At 38.7% G+C, this 18,774-nt stretch overlaps 1 protein-coding gene across 3 annotated transcripts in view; it reads right to left on the bottom strand.

Moving 5' to 3' along the window:
• The window catches only part of LRRC7 (leucine rich repeat containing 7), a 385,857-nt gene that overhangs the window by 43,719 nt on the left and 323,364 nt on the right, over positions 1 to 18,774 (bottom strand). For 2 of the 3 annotated variants that reach the window (XM_055339299.1, XM_055339300.1), the window contains one exon: positions 580 to 801. In XM_055339299.1, the coding sequence (XP_055195274.1) occupies positions 580 to 801 (222 nt within the window). Of the gene's footprint in view, positions 1 to 579; positions 802 to 18,774 lie in introns of those variants that run through there. The other variant, XM_055339301.1, reaches the window with a different exon arrangement.

The raw sequence follows: 18,774 nt of genomic DNA, 5'->3' as shown, positions 1-18,774 counted from the left end.
TAGGTCAGAAGAGCAGCAATTTTTTTTTTGCTACATGGATTTTATCAGTAGTTTTTGGAGCATTTCAGAAACGTTTCCCTTCTAACTGCTCTTTATCATTTTCTTCATAGCAAAGCTTTATCTTTGTCTTATTCAACAATCAAAAGATAGGACTTTTCAAAAAGGTTTCCACAAATAGTCTACTTTCGCATTGTCCAGAGGCCTTGGTAAATACACCTTGCCCACTGAAGCTCTGTAACATCCAAAGCCATGCTATCGCACTAAATTAGAGGTGAAAGTGAGCAGGAGAAGGTGTAGGGTCAACCAGAAAAACTTCTAATTCTTCAGTTTTTCCTGATGTGAATGAGCATTTTACCAGCTATTAATTTTCGTATGTTGTAGTGTTGAACCACTGAAAATAATGACAAAACCCCTGCAAAGAATGCTCTGCTCCGTTCAACATGGTGACAGCAATAATTTGTTGCAGACTCCATGAGTGTGTGTGTGTGGGGGGGGGCGGGGGGTGGACGTAAACCATGGATTCCCTGGACTTCCTTGAACATTTCCTAGGAATTCATCAATGATAAAAACTCCTCTCACCTGCTCCGGATATCCATCCATACTTCTTTGCCCTTTAGTTTGAATTAAGCACCGTCCAGGCTGAGGTCCCCGGGTGGCCTGTGAAGAGGGGATCTGAATAGGCAATGGTGACTGAAATTGCTGGATGGTCACTTTGTTTATATTTCCCTCATATGGCTGCTGCTCCCGGCTACGATGCTGAAGGCTTTGGGACCCCATCAAAGTCTGGATGTGGCTACCTGCCTGTGGAGAAGATCATTTGTTAGACGCAGATTGGTAGGAATGGAAGATGGGATGGAAGTAGAACAGGCGTACAGATACCTCGCGGGTAGAGTGGCAGCCTCGGGCTCTCGGCCACTGCTGGAGGATAATGAAAGCACAGCGAGCATCTGCCTACTGTGGCTCCTGAAAATGCTAATATTGGAGTGAGGTCGCAGGAAATGCATGTGTAGCCGCCTGGTGTCTTGCTCAAGATTATTTTATCCCCCATCTTAAGAGACCAAATTCTCTCTGAAAAATCTCGAGAACAAAAAGAAGCCGCAGCTTTTAAAACTAAAGTGGAGTGCTATCTGGTATTTTAGTTTTGATGACAGCAGGGAGAGAGATAGGAGAAGGGGATATCAGGGGGCGAGGGACACGGCCTGGTTCCCGAATCTGAAGCAGAAGAGTCCAAGTGTGTGTGTTCCCTTACGTCACGGGCGCAGAGTGAGCTTGTCCAGCTCAGGGTGCGGTTTACTCAGGTTCTGCATTATTAAAGCAAGAGGGTGGTTTGGGGAATCTTTCGGTCACCTTGAAAATGATCCATGTGCCAATTCCTGTATCGGTAGCTCATGGAGGGACTAGATGTGAAAAGGTCTTCAACGTGAGCTCGGTCTGTAGATCTTGTCATCGGAGCCAAGTGAGTACCTGGCTTAAAGCGATAATGGTCATTTCTCAGTTCTTCAGGGTGGCTCTTGGAGGGACAGGGCGCGCTCCCTTTGGTCTCCCATCTCCAAATGATACGGTGCCCGCCACCGTTCCTTGCTCACTCTGATTTTCTCACCTGTGTTCTAGCCCACTTGATATCTCCTCCACTGGGCAGGCAGCTCTGCTTGTGGGCTGGTAACCCAGAACGTGCCTTTTACGGTTGTGTGTGGTTTAACGTGGAGGTCTAGCATGGGAAGAGAATGCTCATCATCAATACTCTCCAACGGATGTTTTACTGCTATGCTCGGTACTTCATCTACTTCTATGGAAGCACCTGAACGGTTCCTTCCTGCATTCAGTTTCTTTCTTGTTGATCTTTTAAGGGTAGATAATTTGAAATTCAAAAGTGAATTTCACCTTGGAATTCATTAGCTAGGGAAGCCCGTGAATTTTTCTGTGTAACCAATTTGTGATTCATTAGTGGGGGAAGTCTGACTAATCAAGATTTTTGATTAAGAAGTCAGATTGGAGGAATAAAGGAAGAATTAAATATGCATTCATGGAAGATATTAGTTTGAATTTTTAAAAGTTCTGAAAAAAAAGTCACGTTAAGAGACATAAGGAAATGACAGCGAACACAGAAAATCATTTGGGGAAGATGGGAGGCACATTGCTTGGTTCCAAACAAGAGGTGATTTCAGTCAAGAAAATATTCAAAATTATTATTTGGCAATACGTATGGCAAAGTAAACAACCATTTGATTATATCTTTAGGTACCCAACTGGTTGTCTTGTTATCATGGACATTTTTTTTTTTTTGCATTTGGCAACAGTAAAAATATTTCAGTCATGAGAAATGGGAGGAAAAGATGCAAAAAAGAGACTCAGGCTATATTAGCACAATGTGAAAATCATTACCAATCCAACGCTATCCAACACAGCTAACCAGAAATGGCAAAGCTATAACATCATAAACACAACGGAGATGACTTCATAAAAGGCAAATGTATCTTTCTTTCTTCCCAGAAATCTAGATGCCCTTCTCAGAAATCTGAATGAAAGGAGACGTTGCACCTTTGAGAGCTATTCTAGGTGACTGAACACCCTCCTGGTCCAGGTTTTCCCCTTAGTTTGATTCTCTCTTACCTCCATGGAATTTTATGTTCTCTTGTTTGGTAGGAGAGGAAAACCGTGATAAAACATATGACATTTTGAGCTGCTATACTCTGAATGAACTCCCTGGCATGCTAGGTTATATAGTTAAAGACAATGATTTCCTGGAGTTTGAAACGCTGATGATGTAGACCTACTAAAGCTGACTAGCCTGGCTATAGAACAATAAATTGATTTACACTTAAATCTGTTTGTCTTCAGTCAGTGCTTGAGCCAGTGGAAAAGAGGAAAACCAGCAGATTAATCAAAAGTCATCATGTAGACAAGCAAAGAATTATAACACCCGGAAAAACTTAGAGGGATCCAGAAATCACTTTTGGTCCATCGATGCATAATCTACATGAGAAAAATCAATTAGGACCACGTAACAATCCCTCATTGATTAGAGTATTCTGGTAATGGTCTATCCAAGGGTGAAAACCTGATTACATAGAACTATGATAGTGTGTAGACTTATTTTTCTGGTTTATTTTTTCCTTCTGATGGAACCATTGGAGCCCAGGATCATGCTTTGATTTGGAAGTCCTCGAAGGCAAGCACCCTATCCTACTTACCATCTCTAATGACTGGCATAGTAACTGGTGTTTAATAAATAATGGCTACTATCGAAACACTAGGTGTTAAACCTATCTTGCACATATTACCTCCTTTTGTCTTTACAACAGCATTAGAGGTTAACTAGTATGAATTATTACTAACATATTTTACTAATAAGGAAGCTAAGGCCTGGAGAAGTTAAGTAGCTTTCCCAAGTAATTTTCACTACTGGTAAACTGACAGGATCAGGATTTGAACCAAGGCAGACTATTAAAGATCATGCTCTCAAACCCAAAATTATACTGTAATCCCCCAAATAGACTCTCTCCCCCTCAGAGTTGAACTGTGAATTGAAGAGGAACCATGAAAAGGAACAAAAGGATCAGATCGTAGGGCGCATTAAATTTCTTTAGCAGCTCTTTAATTTGCCAAAGGGCCATCCCAACTTACTGAATCAGGTCAGTGATCTATTTTAGATCCTATGGATGTGACTTAGAGCATTATAGTTAAGCAAATAAGTGCATTTAGCAATCTTTCCATGATTATGAAGTGAAGAAGCTTACGTTCTCAGTTTGGTAAAACATCAAGTGGGCATGGAAGGAATGTGCTGTAAAATGATTCTGTTTGCATCAGTATTGTTCTTTCACTCTCTACTGGGGCTACAGTGAATGGGGATGGGGAGTGACAGCTTTAGAAAGCCAAGAATTAACACTTAATTTTGTGTGAAGTTAAGCAAACATCAATGACAAGATATCTAAAGGGACAATTATGGTGTTGGAGGAACTGTAAAGAGGAAGTTTTTATTGACAGGCACAAAGGCTTAAGAAAGGTAATGAGGATGCTCATGATGAAGTACAAAGGGCTAATGAAAATGTAGCAAATGTCAGAGGCTGCATTTGTTCAAGCAGAGGGTTAGCTCTGAGAACACTGACTCATACTGAAGGGGAATTTGAACATAAAGGTTTTTGTAAAGACTGGGCTACACACGTGGAATAATAAAAAGAAACAGAGAAGATTTGACATTTATTTGAACTTTCAGGGGGAGGTTGGACAAAATAACATGTATTTGAGGGGAATAATGATGAAATATAGTGTTTTCAAGTTGACCCAAAAAACATACTGTCAAAATTTATAGAGGAAAAACTCCAATATCCATAGGACCCAAGAAAACATTAATGTCAACACCACAGAAAAGAAATATTGATTTGATACCAAATGGCACTGTTCATGCAAAATTCAGTCCACAGTTCATCAGGCTTATTATGTGGAAATTTAAAGTGCTTGGGAGGTTTTGTATGATATAAAATAAATTAGTTTCTCTCTGCAACAATGCTTTGGTTCACACTATTCTCTTAGAAAAGTCTTAGAAAAGACTGTTAGACTGAGAAGTGTATTACCCAATTTGGTCATCTGTTTTACGAGCCATCTTGGCTCTTGAACCACTTGGGGTTACTTCCAAAAATCAAACACAGCTTCAAAAGATGACGGTTTATGCCACTGAGAATATTCAAATGGACACAATTCATTCTCTCAAATTAAGTCCCGTAGAGTTCAAAAAATGTTTGGGAGCAGTGTCAACAATACAGAATCATCTACAAAGGATAACTCAGTAACTGATTTCAAGGAACCAGTGACACTTATTTAAATGAGTCAGTTTCAGTAATTTTGTAAAACATCATCATCAACAAAATAGTCCAATTACCTTCTATTTATATTATGTATTCTATAGTGACTTTTTTTTTTTTTGGTAAGCAGATTAAGTTTTAAAAATGTAGGCAGTTGGACTTCTGCTTCCAGGTAGATGGACTAGACATACTGCTCCCTATTCCCTCCAAGAACAACTAAAACCTTGGACATTTTATGTAAATAAATATAAGGAAACTCTGGAAAGAAGACAGAAGAAAGCAGATCAAACTACAGACATGGAGACGACATAACAACTGGCAGTGAATTTCTTGAGTTTTATTTTTGTGTCAACTGGGGTTGAGGAAGTGGGCAGCCTGAAAATGCCAACAGATGCAGAAAAGAAAAGCCCCAACAGAAGCTTTCCCTCCTTAGCCAAAGGACCAGAGGATGGGAAGCCCAGCAAGACAGAAGACTTTTAGACCATGACAATTCTACTATAACTAAACACCACGGAAAAAACTGACCTCACCCTGACAATGCCAGTGACAGCCAAGTGTGGAGCCTAGAGATCTAGCCTTATAAAGATGTAACAAAGCACCACCACTCATGCTGGGGTGGTGTTCAAGAAAGCCAAGTGAGATGACACTGCATTCAGCCCCATCTGCCTGTAGCAAGTCTTCCCCCAGCCCAAGGATGCTGATGGAGACCACAGAAGGAGCCTGGGTTTCCACCCACATCCAGCAAGAATGAGGCAACTATCTAGGCAATAGTATGATTAGAGAGGACCTCATAGAGGGTCGGGGCCTTCTCTATTACTCAGTGAAGCTACCCCCACTGAGTTTTCAGTGGAGACTATCTGGGGAGATAGAAATTTCTTCCTCAGCAGTAACAAGAAGACTTTGCTTAAGTGTCAGTGGAGACTGAATGAGAAAATTGGACTTTTCCCTCCCTGGCCAGAATGAGGCAGTGCCCTGTTCTTCTCCAATTGGAGTGGTGTCAGGGGAAGCCAGCTAAACAGAAGGTTTAAGTACAAAGCAGATTTTATAACATTATATGAAAATATCCAGGTTTCAATCATACCAAGAACCAGGAAAACATCAAACTGGATGGAAAAAGATAATCAGGAAATACCAACACTGAGAAGACAAAGATGTGAGCATTATTTGACAAAGATTTTAAAATAGCCATTAAAAGAAATTCTTTAATGAACAATTATTCATATGCTTAAAACAAATGAGAAAAAAATAGAAACCCTAGAAAAAGTATAAAGTCTTAGCTAAGGAACAGAAGATATTAAGAAGAAACAAATGGCAATTTTAGAGCTTGAAAATACAGTAACTGGAAAGCTCAGTCGATGGGCTTAACAGCAGATTGTAAAAAAACAAAGGAAACAAACAGTAAACTAAAAGATAGGGCAACAGAAATAATCCAGTATGAATAACAGAGAGAAAACACACTGAAACAAAATGAACAAGCTATTAGGGACCTATGAGACCATACAAAACTTCTAACAATCATATTGAAAGGAGAGGAGAAAGAGAATGCGGCTGAAACCCAAAGAAAACCATGCATAGACACATAATTAAGCTTCTGAAAACTAAAGACAAAAAAAAATGTCTTAAAGGCAGCCTGAGAAAAATGACATCTTATGAGCAAAGAAGACAATTCAAATGATAGCAGATGTCTCATCAAAAACTATGGAGAAAGGAAAGAAATGGCACAATATTTTTCCAGTGTTGAAGGAAAAGAATGGTCAACCTAAAATTATATACCAGTGAGAATGTTCTTCAGCAATAAAAGGGAAATTGAGACATTCTCAGATGAAGACAAATGAAGATTTGTTACCACCAGATCTGTCCTAATATAATGGCCAAAGGAAGTTCTCTAAATAAAAAGGAAATAATAAAAGAAGAAGCCTTGGAATATTAGGAAGGAAGAAAGTACATGGCAAATAATATATGGGTAAATATAATGTACTTTCTTTCTCTTCTTGAATTTTTAAAGTTATGTGTGTCGCTTGAAGTATGGCACTATCTGTGGTGGTTTTAAATGTACATAGAGGAAATGTCTGACACAATTATAACAGAAGAGGGTAAAGTGAAACAGAGAAGAATTCTACATTTCACTTGAACCATTAAGTGATGACACAAGCAGACTCTTGTAATCTATGTATATACAGTGTAATAGCAGGAGCAACCATTTAAAAAGCTACACAAAGAGATTTACTAGAAACACCATACACAAATAAAAATGAATTCTAAAAAAATATCCAAATAACACATAGGAAGCAGGTCAGAGAAGATGAGAGAAGAAGAAGAAGAAGAAGAAGAAGAAGAAGAAGAAGAAGAAGAAGAAGGAAGGAGGAGGAGGAGGAGGAGGAGGAGGAGGAGGAGGAGGAGGAGGAGGAAGAGGAGGAGAAGAAGAAGAGGAAGAAGAAGAAGAAAAGAAGAAGAAGAAGAAGGAGGAGGAGGAGGAGGAGGAGGAGAAGGGAAAAAAAAAGAGAAAGAAAGAGAGGGGAGAGCGAGCTAGCAAACAGAAAAAAAAATAACATTAGAGTGTAAACTTTAGGGACACCTGGGTGACTCCGTCCATTAAGCGTTTGCCTTCAGTGCAGGTCATGATCCCAGGGGCCTGGGAGCAAGCGAGGCATTGGGCTCCCTGCTCAACGGGGAGCCTGCTTCTATCTTTCCCTCCCCCTGCTCATGCCCACTCTCTCAAATAAATAAATAAAATCTTTAAGAAAAGTAAACCTTAATGGGTCAATTCTTAAATGCAAGGAGACTAAATGCATAAATTAAAAGATCTCTCCCCCATTTATCACTGGACAGAGGGGATTAAAGAACATTATTCAACTATATGCAGACATTATTTCAAATATAACAATATTTGGCAGATAAAAATATTGCCCCAAAAGTAAAAGGATTTAAAAATATATGTCATGTCCTAATATTAGATAAAATCGATTTCAGAGCAGAGAAAATATACTAAAGAGAGGGAGGATTATTACATTATGAAAAAAAGAGTCAATTCACTGAGAGGACATAGCAGTCCTAAATGTGTACACAGCAAACAACAGAGCTGCAAATACATAGAGTAAAATTGATAGAACTTAAAAAGAAATAAACAAACCCACAATTATAGTTGATCACAACACTTGTGTCTCAACACTTGATAGACTACACTATAGAACACAGCGATACCATCAACAAACCAGACCTAATTGTCAGTATAGACCCTTCTACCTGATAGCAGAAGAATACGCAGTATCTTCAAGTTCCCACAGAATATTTACTAAGAATGTATCCTGGACCAGAACACAAATCTCAATAAATTTAAATGAATTGAAATAATAGAGAATGTATTCTTCAACCAAAATAGGATCACACTAAAAATCAATGACAGAGAGATAAAACTATCTGAATCCTTGGAAACTAAACAATGCAGTTCTAAATAATCCATGGGTCAAAGAGGTCTCGAGGGAAATAAAATCATACATTGAACTGAATGTAAATGAAAATATGGCACAGAAACATTGGTGAACACAGCTAAAGCAGTGCGAAGAGGAAAATTTATGACCCTAAATGGATGTACTAGAAAAGGAGAAGCCTCAAATCAATAAATAAGATCCTATATCAAGAGCTTAGGGAAAGAAGAGCTATATAAACCCAAAGCAATCAGAAAGATGGATATAATGAAAAGAGCAGAAATTAATGATATACAAAGTGAGTAACAGACAAAACAGATGGAAAGAAAGAGCTGCTTCTTTGAAAAGATCAATAAAATTGACATGCTTCTAGCAAGACTGAAAAAGAAAAAAAAAAGAAGATACAAATTACTAAAATTAGGAACGAAGAATGGAATATCGTCACAGATCCTGTAAACATCCTAAGACTAATACGGTAATACTACAAATAACTCTACACTCACAAATTTGACAATGCACGTGAAACGGACCACTTTCTTGAAAAAACCCAAACTATCATAATTCATCCAATACGAAACAGATAATTTGAATAGCCCGGTAACTATCCAGATCGGAATCTATAAAAACTTTCGGGGAAAGAAATCTCCGGGTCCAGATGGTTATGCTGGAGAATTCTACGCACGTTTAAATGACAACAACCAGGCGCTTGGGTGGCTCAGTCAGTTAAGCTTCAGACTCTTGGTTTCAGCTCAGGTTATGACCTCATGGGTCATGAGATGGAACCTTACATTGGGCTCCACCCTCAGTGTGGAGTCTGCTTGAGATTCTCTCTCTTTCTCACCTTCTGGCCCTGCTGCCTGTGTTCTCTCTCCCTCAAATAAATAAGTCAATCTTAAAAAAAAAAAAAAATTAACATAAATTCTACACTCTTCACAAGAAAATAGAAGAGGAAGGAACACTGCCTAATTTATTTTATGAAACAAATATTGCCCCAATAACAAAAGCAGGCAAGGACAGTACCAAAAAAAAAAAAAAAAAAAAAGAACAAAGTAAACTACAAACAATGATAAATGCAAAAACTCTTAAGAAAACACTGGCAAATAGACTTTAGCAACATAAAAAAATACATACACCATGCCCAAGTGGGGCATAGTCCAGTGATTCAAAGCTTGCTCTGTATTTCAAAATCAACCAATGCAATGCACCATGTTAATGGGCTACAGAAGTAAAATCGTTATGATCCTATCAATGAAAGCAGAATAAATCTGACAAAATTCAGCACCCATTCATAATAAAAACCCCCAGAGGAATGGAAACGGAGGGGAACTTCCCCAACCTGATAAAAAAACACTTACGAAAAACTTACAGCTAACATAATACTTAATGTTGCAAAACTGAATACTTCCTTCTTAAGATGAAGACCAGGCACAGAGGTCCACACTCGCCACTCTTTTTCAACATAGTGTTGGAAGTTCTAGTCAATAGAATAGGGTGAGAAAAGAAATAAAAGCCATACAGATTGAAAAGGAAGAAATTAACCATCCTTATTTGCATATGACATTATTGTCTACATTGAAAATCAAAAGAATTAACAAAAATAAATTCCTAGAACTAACCAGTGGGTTAAGCAAGTTTGTAGGATACAAGTTCAAATGTATTTACATATGTTAGCCACAGACGTGAACATTAAAATTTAAAGCAACACCATCTACAATCAAAAAAAAAAAAAACGAAATTCTTAGGTATAAATCAAATGAAGCTTGCATAGCACCTACATTCTGAAAACTACACAATGCTGATGAAAGACATCAAGAAGATTTAAATAAATGAAGGCATATTTATGGATTGGAAGACTTAGCATAGTAAAGATGTCATTTTCTCCAAATTGATATGCAGGTTTAACAAATTCCTATAAAAATCCCTGTAAGATTTTTTTTATGGATATAGGTAAGATCATTCAAAAATTTATACCGAAAGGCAATGAAACTAGAATAACTATTATGATTTTTGGAAAAGAAAATAGGAAGAATAAGCCTGATTTCAAGATTATTATAGTAATCAGGACTCTGTGGTATTGGCAGGGGGACTGACAGGTAGATAAATGGCACAGTGCGGAGAACCCATAAACAGACTCACAAAAATCTGCCCAGATGATTTTTGGCAAAGGTGCAAAAGCAATCTAATGGAGGAAAGATAGCCTTTTCAACCAACGGTGCTGGCACAAGTGGACATTCATAGCCAAAAATAAATGAACCGTGACCTGCATCTCACACCTGATATAAATAAAAATCAGCTCAAAATAGATCACAGGCATAAAGATAAAACATCGAGAATGGAAAGCAAACCAAAGAGTTTGAGAAAAGATTGGCAAATCACATAGCTGACAAGAACAGCATCAAGGAGAAAGACCTCCAAACGTATAAGTAAGAAACTAAGTAATGCACTTGGAATGATGTTGAAAGATACGAAAGGGCATTTCGCCAAACACAATACAGATGGCCACAAACACACACCTGGATGGATGTTCACCATCATCAGCTATTAGAGAACTTAAAGCTACAGTGAGACATCACTACAGACGTGTCGGACTGCCTAGATAAAACAGAGTGACCCCAACAAATGCTGAGGACGATGAGGGGAGACCGGATCACTGAGAAGCTGCTGCTGCAAAGAGAAAATGGTAGAGCCATTCTAGAAACGTATTTGGCAGTTTCTTAAAAAAAACTAAATAATGCAAGTACCATATATGATTCAGCAGTTCCTTTCCTGGACATTGATCCTAGACGTCAGACTTACAGTCAGACGAAATCCTTGCCATGAATGTTTGGCACAATTTTCTTCATAACAGGCTCAAACCAGAAACAACCCAGGTTTCCTTCAGGGGGTGCACAGGTAAGCAAACGGAGGCATCCATACCATGACATACTAATCAGCGAGGAAAGGGAAGAAACTATTAACACACATGATGATGTGAACAAATCTTCAGAAAATTATGCTGAGTAAAAGAGCTAATCCCCAAAGATTACACACTGTAGGGTTCCATTTGTATGGCATTCTTAAAATGACAAAATTATAGAAATGGGGGGGGTTGTAGAAGTTAGGAGTTAACTTAAAAAAATAATAGAGGAAGTACAGATAGCACAGTCTTTGGAGTCCGATGGCTCTGGGTTTTATTTCTCGTTCTATCACTTTTTGGGTTATGCGGTCATACGCAAGTTACCTAAGCCCTCTGCTTATCATGTGAAAACTGTAGAAAATGACAACCGTGTCACAGAATATTGTGAGGATTGAAGAAGATAATGTAATAAATTGAGCATATCGTTTGGTGCATAGTAAGTACTCCGTAATTGCAATGAGAATAAAAAGCTCCCTGCTAAATAAAGGTCTGATTGTTCTTTGGACATGGCAATGATTAATCATCCCAAAGAACTGTTTTTAAAGCTGTTGCGATTAATTAATGACCATTTGCATTAGAAATCGCTCCTAAAAGTTAGCCAATAATTAACGGTCTCACTCAAATAACCATGCTTCGCCAGTTCAAAGTCAATGAACCCCTAAATATTCCAACTTCTAAAAATCCACCAATCCTTGAACTCCATGCTTTCCCCAGACTCCAGTTTACTTAGAAATCTCTGTGCCTTATATGTTCTTTGCTAGCAAAGTAAATTAGGCATTTTGTTTCAGATGTTGAGAAATGGCCTCTTTTATGGAGAATAGCACATACAAATTAAAAAAAACACAGTCTGGGATGCCTGGGTGGCTCAGCGGTTGAGCGTCTGCCTTCAGCCCAGGGTGTGATCCTCTGTCTATGTCTCTGTGTCTCTCTCTCTCTCTCTCTCTGTTATCTCTCATGAATAAATACATAAAATCTTAAAAAAATAAATAATAATAATAGCTGCCAATAATTAAACACCAACATGACAGACATTGTAATAAGTATTTTACATCATGATCTTAATTTTTAGGACCACCTTACAAGACATGCATCACTGTCCTCTCTTCCCCACTGCAGACACTCAACAGCAAAGCTTAATATGCCCAAGGGCCAATTAAGGTCAAACTTAAAGCTCACAGTTTTTGTTTGTTTGTTTGTTTGTACTCCTGCTTAAAAAAAAAAAAAAAAGCAAGACCTTAAAAACTAATTTAAAAAATTGGGATTCTTTTTTTCCTCCTGCAGGTTAGTGCATAGTTGAGTTTTCATGTTTTGGTGTAATTGTCATTTTACAGGGATTGATTCACTATTTGGTGCAGTTTTATCACTTTTACCAGTGGTTTTTGGTGACAGGATTGAGGTGATTTTTTTTTTTTTTTTTTTGAAAATGGAGACAGTATTAAACAGGAAGTGGTGGCTAGAATCTTCGACGATATGATCAGGAAGCTGGATATGCTCAATTATTGAGAAACAAAATGAACAAAATTCAATATGATGCAAGAATCTATAGGTAGGTTTCAATCATGCGTTAGAGCTCCTGATTCTGTTCTTTCTGAGATTCACAAAAGTAAGTAAAGAATTTGTAAATGTGTCAGACTGAACAAAATGAAGTTTGGAAAACAAGTGCTTTTAAGATTATCTAAAATAAGGGTGCCTGGGTGGCTCAGGGGTGAGCGTCTGCCTTCGGCTCAGATCATGACCCCCGGGGTCCCGGGATCGAGTCCCACGTCGGGCTCCCTGCTTGGGGCCTGCTTCTCCCTCTGCCTGGGTCTCTGCCTCTCTCTGTGTCTCTCATGAATAAATGAATAAGATCTTTAAAGAAAAGAATATCTACAATACTTGATATGTGTAGGGTCAAAAACAACAAGTAGAAGAGCACTCAAAAAGATTTTTTAGCACATGACTGGAGCCAGGGTTTCTTTCTCTCTTCGGAGCAGGGAACAGAAGAAACCATACCAAGCTGTGGCAAAACGTACTAGCTAACTCTATGTCTCCTATATTGCTGACGTTGAGGGTTATTGGCTACTGCAACAGGGCTACGCTATGATGTTTTCTGAATTTCTGTGGTTGAGTTGGGGGCGGGGGCGGGTCCCTTCCTGGGATAACACCGTGGTCAGACCCGGCTGTAGAAACAGACCTTCCTGGGCTCCAGTCCTGCGTTCTTCAACTGCATGCCTAGAGAAGACTTTTCTTCCGTTGACATTTCCACCACCTCCTATACGCATCATTTTTGAGAACAAACTCCATTACGTGATAGAAATAGAGTAAGTTTAAGACGTCTATGAAGCACATAATACTAAAATAAATTGATTAAAACTACATCATCCTAGCTGTCAGCTTAACAAAAAAAATCTTTGAAATGGATCATTAAATAGAGGAAGTTGCTTCATTGATTTCTTCAAAGCCTTCTTCCTGATCCGGCGACTGTTACTGAGGACACGGATCTGCCTCCGAAGGCTCCTCTTTTCATAAAATTTTTGACTTCCCACAGGTCACGTACTCTTGCTTTGGCAATTAGTTGTTGCTTAACAAGTCTTTATATTTATTCAGGCTTCTCTCTCTTAGATCAATAACCTGCAATTATGGGGGGGGGGCATTGAATCTCATTGGTTATGTTCATTCTCATTTCTCCAGTATAGGGAAAGACACGGCCGCACTGATTTACTGGAAAAGGTAACATGTTAGCCATCAATAAGCTAGGTTTTAAGAGTCCATCTGAATAACAGTTGTGATTCTGGTCACATAAAAGGAATGCGAATTGAAATTCTCAAGACGAGATTGAGCCCTTAGCTCACAACTCCCATTATTGTTCCTTGGACTGTTCTACGTGTTTTAACTTGACCTCTAGCAATGCATTTTCATTCTCTTCTGGATCAATAACATATTTATGCCATAAAGACCATGTTGAGGCTGTTCTAGTAGAGACAAAGGCATATAGGTGTCAGGGGAAGAAGTTAGTGCTTGTTCTTAATGCAGTCACTAAAAATCAGCATCAGAAATTTCAAAGAGCCTCCAGTGAGTGGATGCTAACAATATTATCCATGATTGATACCCAGCCACAAAAGCCATGATTTTCACCTACCTACCTCTCTTACTCCTGACCCTGCCTAACCTGGAGGGGTATTTGTGGGTGGGTGGGTACGCTTGCCTCCCAGGCAACTGGTGTGTTGCTTAAAACCCCTTTTTCAATCTAAGGGTAAGATTTATACAAAAAATCAGTTTCAGATTATTTCTGGATACCCAAACTCCAAGAAAAGTAGGGTTGCATTGTTTTAGGAACAGAGAGTCATTTTCAGAGTCCTGCTCTATCCAGAGGGATAGAGGTTCATGCATTTGGTATCTTCCCAATGTCCCCCTCTCCTTTTTAAACTTTGGTCCTTGAAAAAAGTGGCTTTTGGTCAAGAGTAAAACTTTGCGTACATTCGTGTAAGGAATGTCTTTCTGGGGACGACGTATTGTGCGAAGAGGTTTTCTTGTTTTTGTAATTTAAAAATCTGTAATTGTGGGACTTCATCAACTTGGCCTTCCACTGACTCAGTTCTTGGGTTTTGGGCAGAGCTCCCTGACGGAGGGTGCGCTTGGCTGCTATCTCTTCCTGGAGCTCCGCAGCCCCGTAGATGCCATCACCATGGGTTTGGGGGCAGTCTTTATTTTGCTCAACACGGAGCCCTGACACCACCATGAGTGAGGGCGACAGGAAGAGGATGAAGGAAGCAAGGAGAATCTCAACCAACCAAGTTGATTCAGAAAGACCGTTTCCTAACATTTAGAAAAATGTTTGGAGTTACGAATGGCTGTAGAAAGAATTCCAATCTTTTCTTGATTTTCGGTGCTGGCCAGTCTACCAGAAGAATTAAAGAAAAACGTACTCGGACCAGTGCAAAATTTGCTCTCATCAGACACAAAAAATGAGGCCTGGGAAGGAGAAGCAACAAGGCGGGAGCCAGGACCGGGCTGGGCGCTCACGGTGAGGGGGAAAGCTGTTCCCACTCGCCTGTGGACTGACCCAGGCCAGGCTCTCCCCCGGGGGCTCTTCTCTGTTACTGGTCTACACTGGGAGGGAAAAATACAAAGCCTCGGGAGAAACCTACGCAACCTGACACACCTCTTTCTGTGTAAAAGGAGAGTTTAGCTACAGAACTGACAATTCCTAAGGGTTCAGAATATTTTTTTTTTTAAATCTCACTTTTATTTTAAACCACAACTGATGTTCCTGATTCTGATGTAGTTGATGGAAACGAGAAACATTTCTATCTCCCTGTATCTCATCTTTTATATGTAAAGTTCACTGGGATGATTTTCCTATCTGCTTCTTCCACATTTTGACTTGCTCTTTTTATTTTTTAAAAATTTATTTGTTTATTTTAGAGAGAGTGAGCAAGCGCACAAGTGGGAAGGGCAGAGAGAAAGGGAGAGAGACTCTCAAGCAGACTCCACACTGAGCACGGAGCCTAACGTAGGGGCTTGATCCCGGACCCTGAGGTCATGACCTGAGTTGAAACTGAGTCGGATGCTTAACCAACTGAGCCACCCAGGTACCCCTGATTCAGTTGTCTTAAAACAAAAATGATGTTTTGACCAGATGGTCACAGCGACACAACATGAGATTTTCAGAAGGTATTTTGGATCTTTTCTTTCTAAATACATGTAGTAAGAAGCAGTAAAATGCTTTATACTAAGATATATGAGAAATGCCAACATTAAAATAAGGAATGAATATTCCTTCCCAGGAACTTAATTAAAGACTTTAAAAATTCTTCATATGATCTGAAAGAGCAATAATTCCAATTTGGGGGCCTTGGAAAGAAAGGATAAAATGAACATGAAAATGATAAAAAAAAAAAAAAGCCCATATCGTTTCTCTTGAATTTCTTTAAGTTTCTCCTAATGAGTTTCTGGGCATGCCTCAGAGATGCCAAGCATCTGGCAATCATGAAGCCCTTCATGGCTGAACTGGCACCAGAGATGTGAGAAAATCATGGGCAAATTCAGCACGAGGGATAAGTTTGTGAGCCAAGACTAAATTAGCTACACATTTATGCTTTTCTTTTCAATGGTGTCCGTCCCGGTGTTGACCCTTGATTATTTATCTTTATTATTCTAGCTGCCAAGCAATTACGTACTTAACCTAGAAAAATAGACACGTGGGAGGGGAAAAGTCACGAATGCTAAAAGAGAGCTTTGAAAGTCTAGTCTTTACATATTAAAATTTTTTCAGATTTAATATCACAAGGATTTTAAAGTTTTTTGGTTATTGCCTTTTCAGGAAAGGAAATGTTTTAAGTTTCATTTGTTTTAATATGCCACTTTAGCCTTTGGGCTGCAATGCTTTTCTGTCCAGCATTGTTCTATCCTTCAATTTTAAATCTTCTCAGGGATATTCAACCTTAAGACTCTCAGTATTTTTTTTTTAAGGCTTAATATCCTTAAAAGAGTTTATCATTTCAGAGTTAGGGAAAAACAGCCTTGTGACTCCTACAGAAGGAGTCGGCCAAATCAGAGTATAATGTCTGACTTTTATTTTATTTTATTTTATTTTTTATTTTTTTATTTAATTAATTAATTTATTTTTATTTTATTTATTTGAGAGAGAGAGAGAGAGAGAGAGAGCACATGGGGGAGGAGCAGAGGGAGAGGGAGAAACAGACTCCCCGCTGAGCGGGGTGGGGTTGGGGGCCTCCGTCCGAGGACCCTGAGATCACGACCTGTGCACCATGACTTAACGAAAGGCAGGCGCTTAACCGACTGAACCACCCGCGTGCCCCTAATGTCTGACTTTAAAATGAAAAATTTTCCACTTACATTTTATTCTATGACCTTCCTACTATTTTTTCTATTTCTATTTTACTATTTTTTTCTAAGTGCAGGCGAGTAATCCACAGTATTTAGTCACCTGTGAAACCTTGGCATGTAATCTAACCTAAACTCTGTGTCTCTGAGAACCTCCGTTTTTTTCTTTTATACAGTGGATAAAAATACTAGTACTTACCCGATATGGTTGTCATGGGGCTTAGATGAAGAGATACGTTAGAACATTCAGCACAATGCCCGCCACAGAGTGATATTTAATATATGGTACATGATAGTTCTTACCAAGGTGACTGCAGCATAATCCAATAGACTACAGCCGTGAACGCAGAGATGTGAAAGGAGTCCAACATACAAATATCCCTGAAAACACTGTTGTTTTCAGCCATTGCAAAATTTTTAATAGCAATCCTTAAAGTGCTGGAGTAGTACCACTCGGAACTTGGGGAGATTTACGTTGGCTGTGACATGTTCTTCTAGCAACGACTCCCATATTTTTTGGATAAATGGACATTTAAAATTTGAGATTTTGGACACTGACGTGGCAAGAGAGAATTAACAAGTCAGTTAAATCCCACTTCTTGCCACTCAGAAAAAAAGAAAAGAAAAGAGAACAAAGAACAAGTCCAGATTTAACACTCCCACATTTTGCCAAGGATGAGCCACTCTCAGGTACTCAGGACAGAAACAGTAGGTAAAGAACAAAACGCTTTCTGATCGATGAGCAACTTTTGTCTAACTACTTTGCATGTCTAAAATATTTCATGTGTTGGAGGGCACCCAAATTTGTTCTCCTTTGGTGCTTGGGGCACTCATGGGCATCCCCATGAATACTATTGATATTAGTTCACCAGAGAGCTATGGTTCAGTCACCGTTCAGTCTAAACCCGTGTCTCCCACTGCATGTCTGAAGCATCACAGTGGTTTCTGGTCACAGTAGTATCACAGCACTAACACCACACAGTTGGAGTATCACAGCAGTAACACAGGAGTACCTCTAGGCATAGCAATAAGATGAAAAAATATCTGATACATACAGAGACCTCAAGAAATACACTCAAATGGAGCTGGCTAAGACTTCACCACTTGTTTTCCTTTGATTCCCCATTCCATTAATAGTTCAATTTTTAATTTTCCATTCTCACTCTATCTGGCCCAATGACTACTCATTTCAACAAAATGTAGTATTGATTTTTAAAAGCATTCACTGTAGAATGAAATATAAACCCAAGAAATAATCGTATAATTTTCAGAGGTATTTCAGTAAATCCTGCAGCCCGGGCTGATAATTCCATTACCATTTTCATTTCCTTAGGTTGTTTTTCACTGAATAGTAATTAACTTAATATAGTCAATTGTTATATATATATATATATTACATTCAATTATATGTTTTATTATTATACAATAAAAACCTGAATTTGAAAATTTAGAGCATTATTTATGCTCTCCGTGTGATAATAGGTAGATGTATCTGTATGTTCTAAAATCTCAGATTTTAGGCAAAAGTGCTATAACTTGGGGTAGTCTGAAAATGCATCTCGTGGGAAGAAAATACCAATGAATTTACACACGAAAGACATACGACATCATCTCACATTTGACAAGAAGTATAAAAGGTTATGACGTTTTCAGGTACATTAAACAATTGTGTTAGTCTTTCGTAAGATCAACAACCTCACAAATGTTTACTCCCTACGGGGTTGCATGAGGTTCTTAAAGCAAGTAGAGAAGCAAGCAAGTGATCATGATTTGTACTGATGATATGATTGAACATAATATTATGGAGTTTGAAAATAATTTCAGGTAA

Source organism: Nyctereutes procyonoides, unplaced genomic scaffold (genome assembly GCF_905146905.1).
Source record: "Nyctereutes procyonoides isolate TBG_1078 unplaced genomic scaffold, NYPRO_anot_genome, whole genome shotgun sequence".
NCBI classification, from domain to species: domain Eukaryota; kingdom Metazoa; phylum Chordata; class Mammalia; order Carnivora; family Canidae; genus Nyctereutes; species Nyctereutes procyonoides.
The sequence above is the reverse complement of the archived record's forward strand: the minus strand, read 5'-3'. Positions and strand labels throughout refer to the sequence as shown.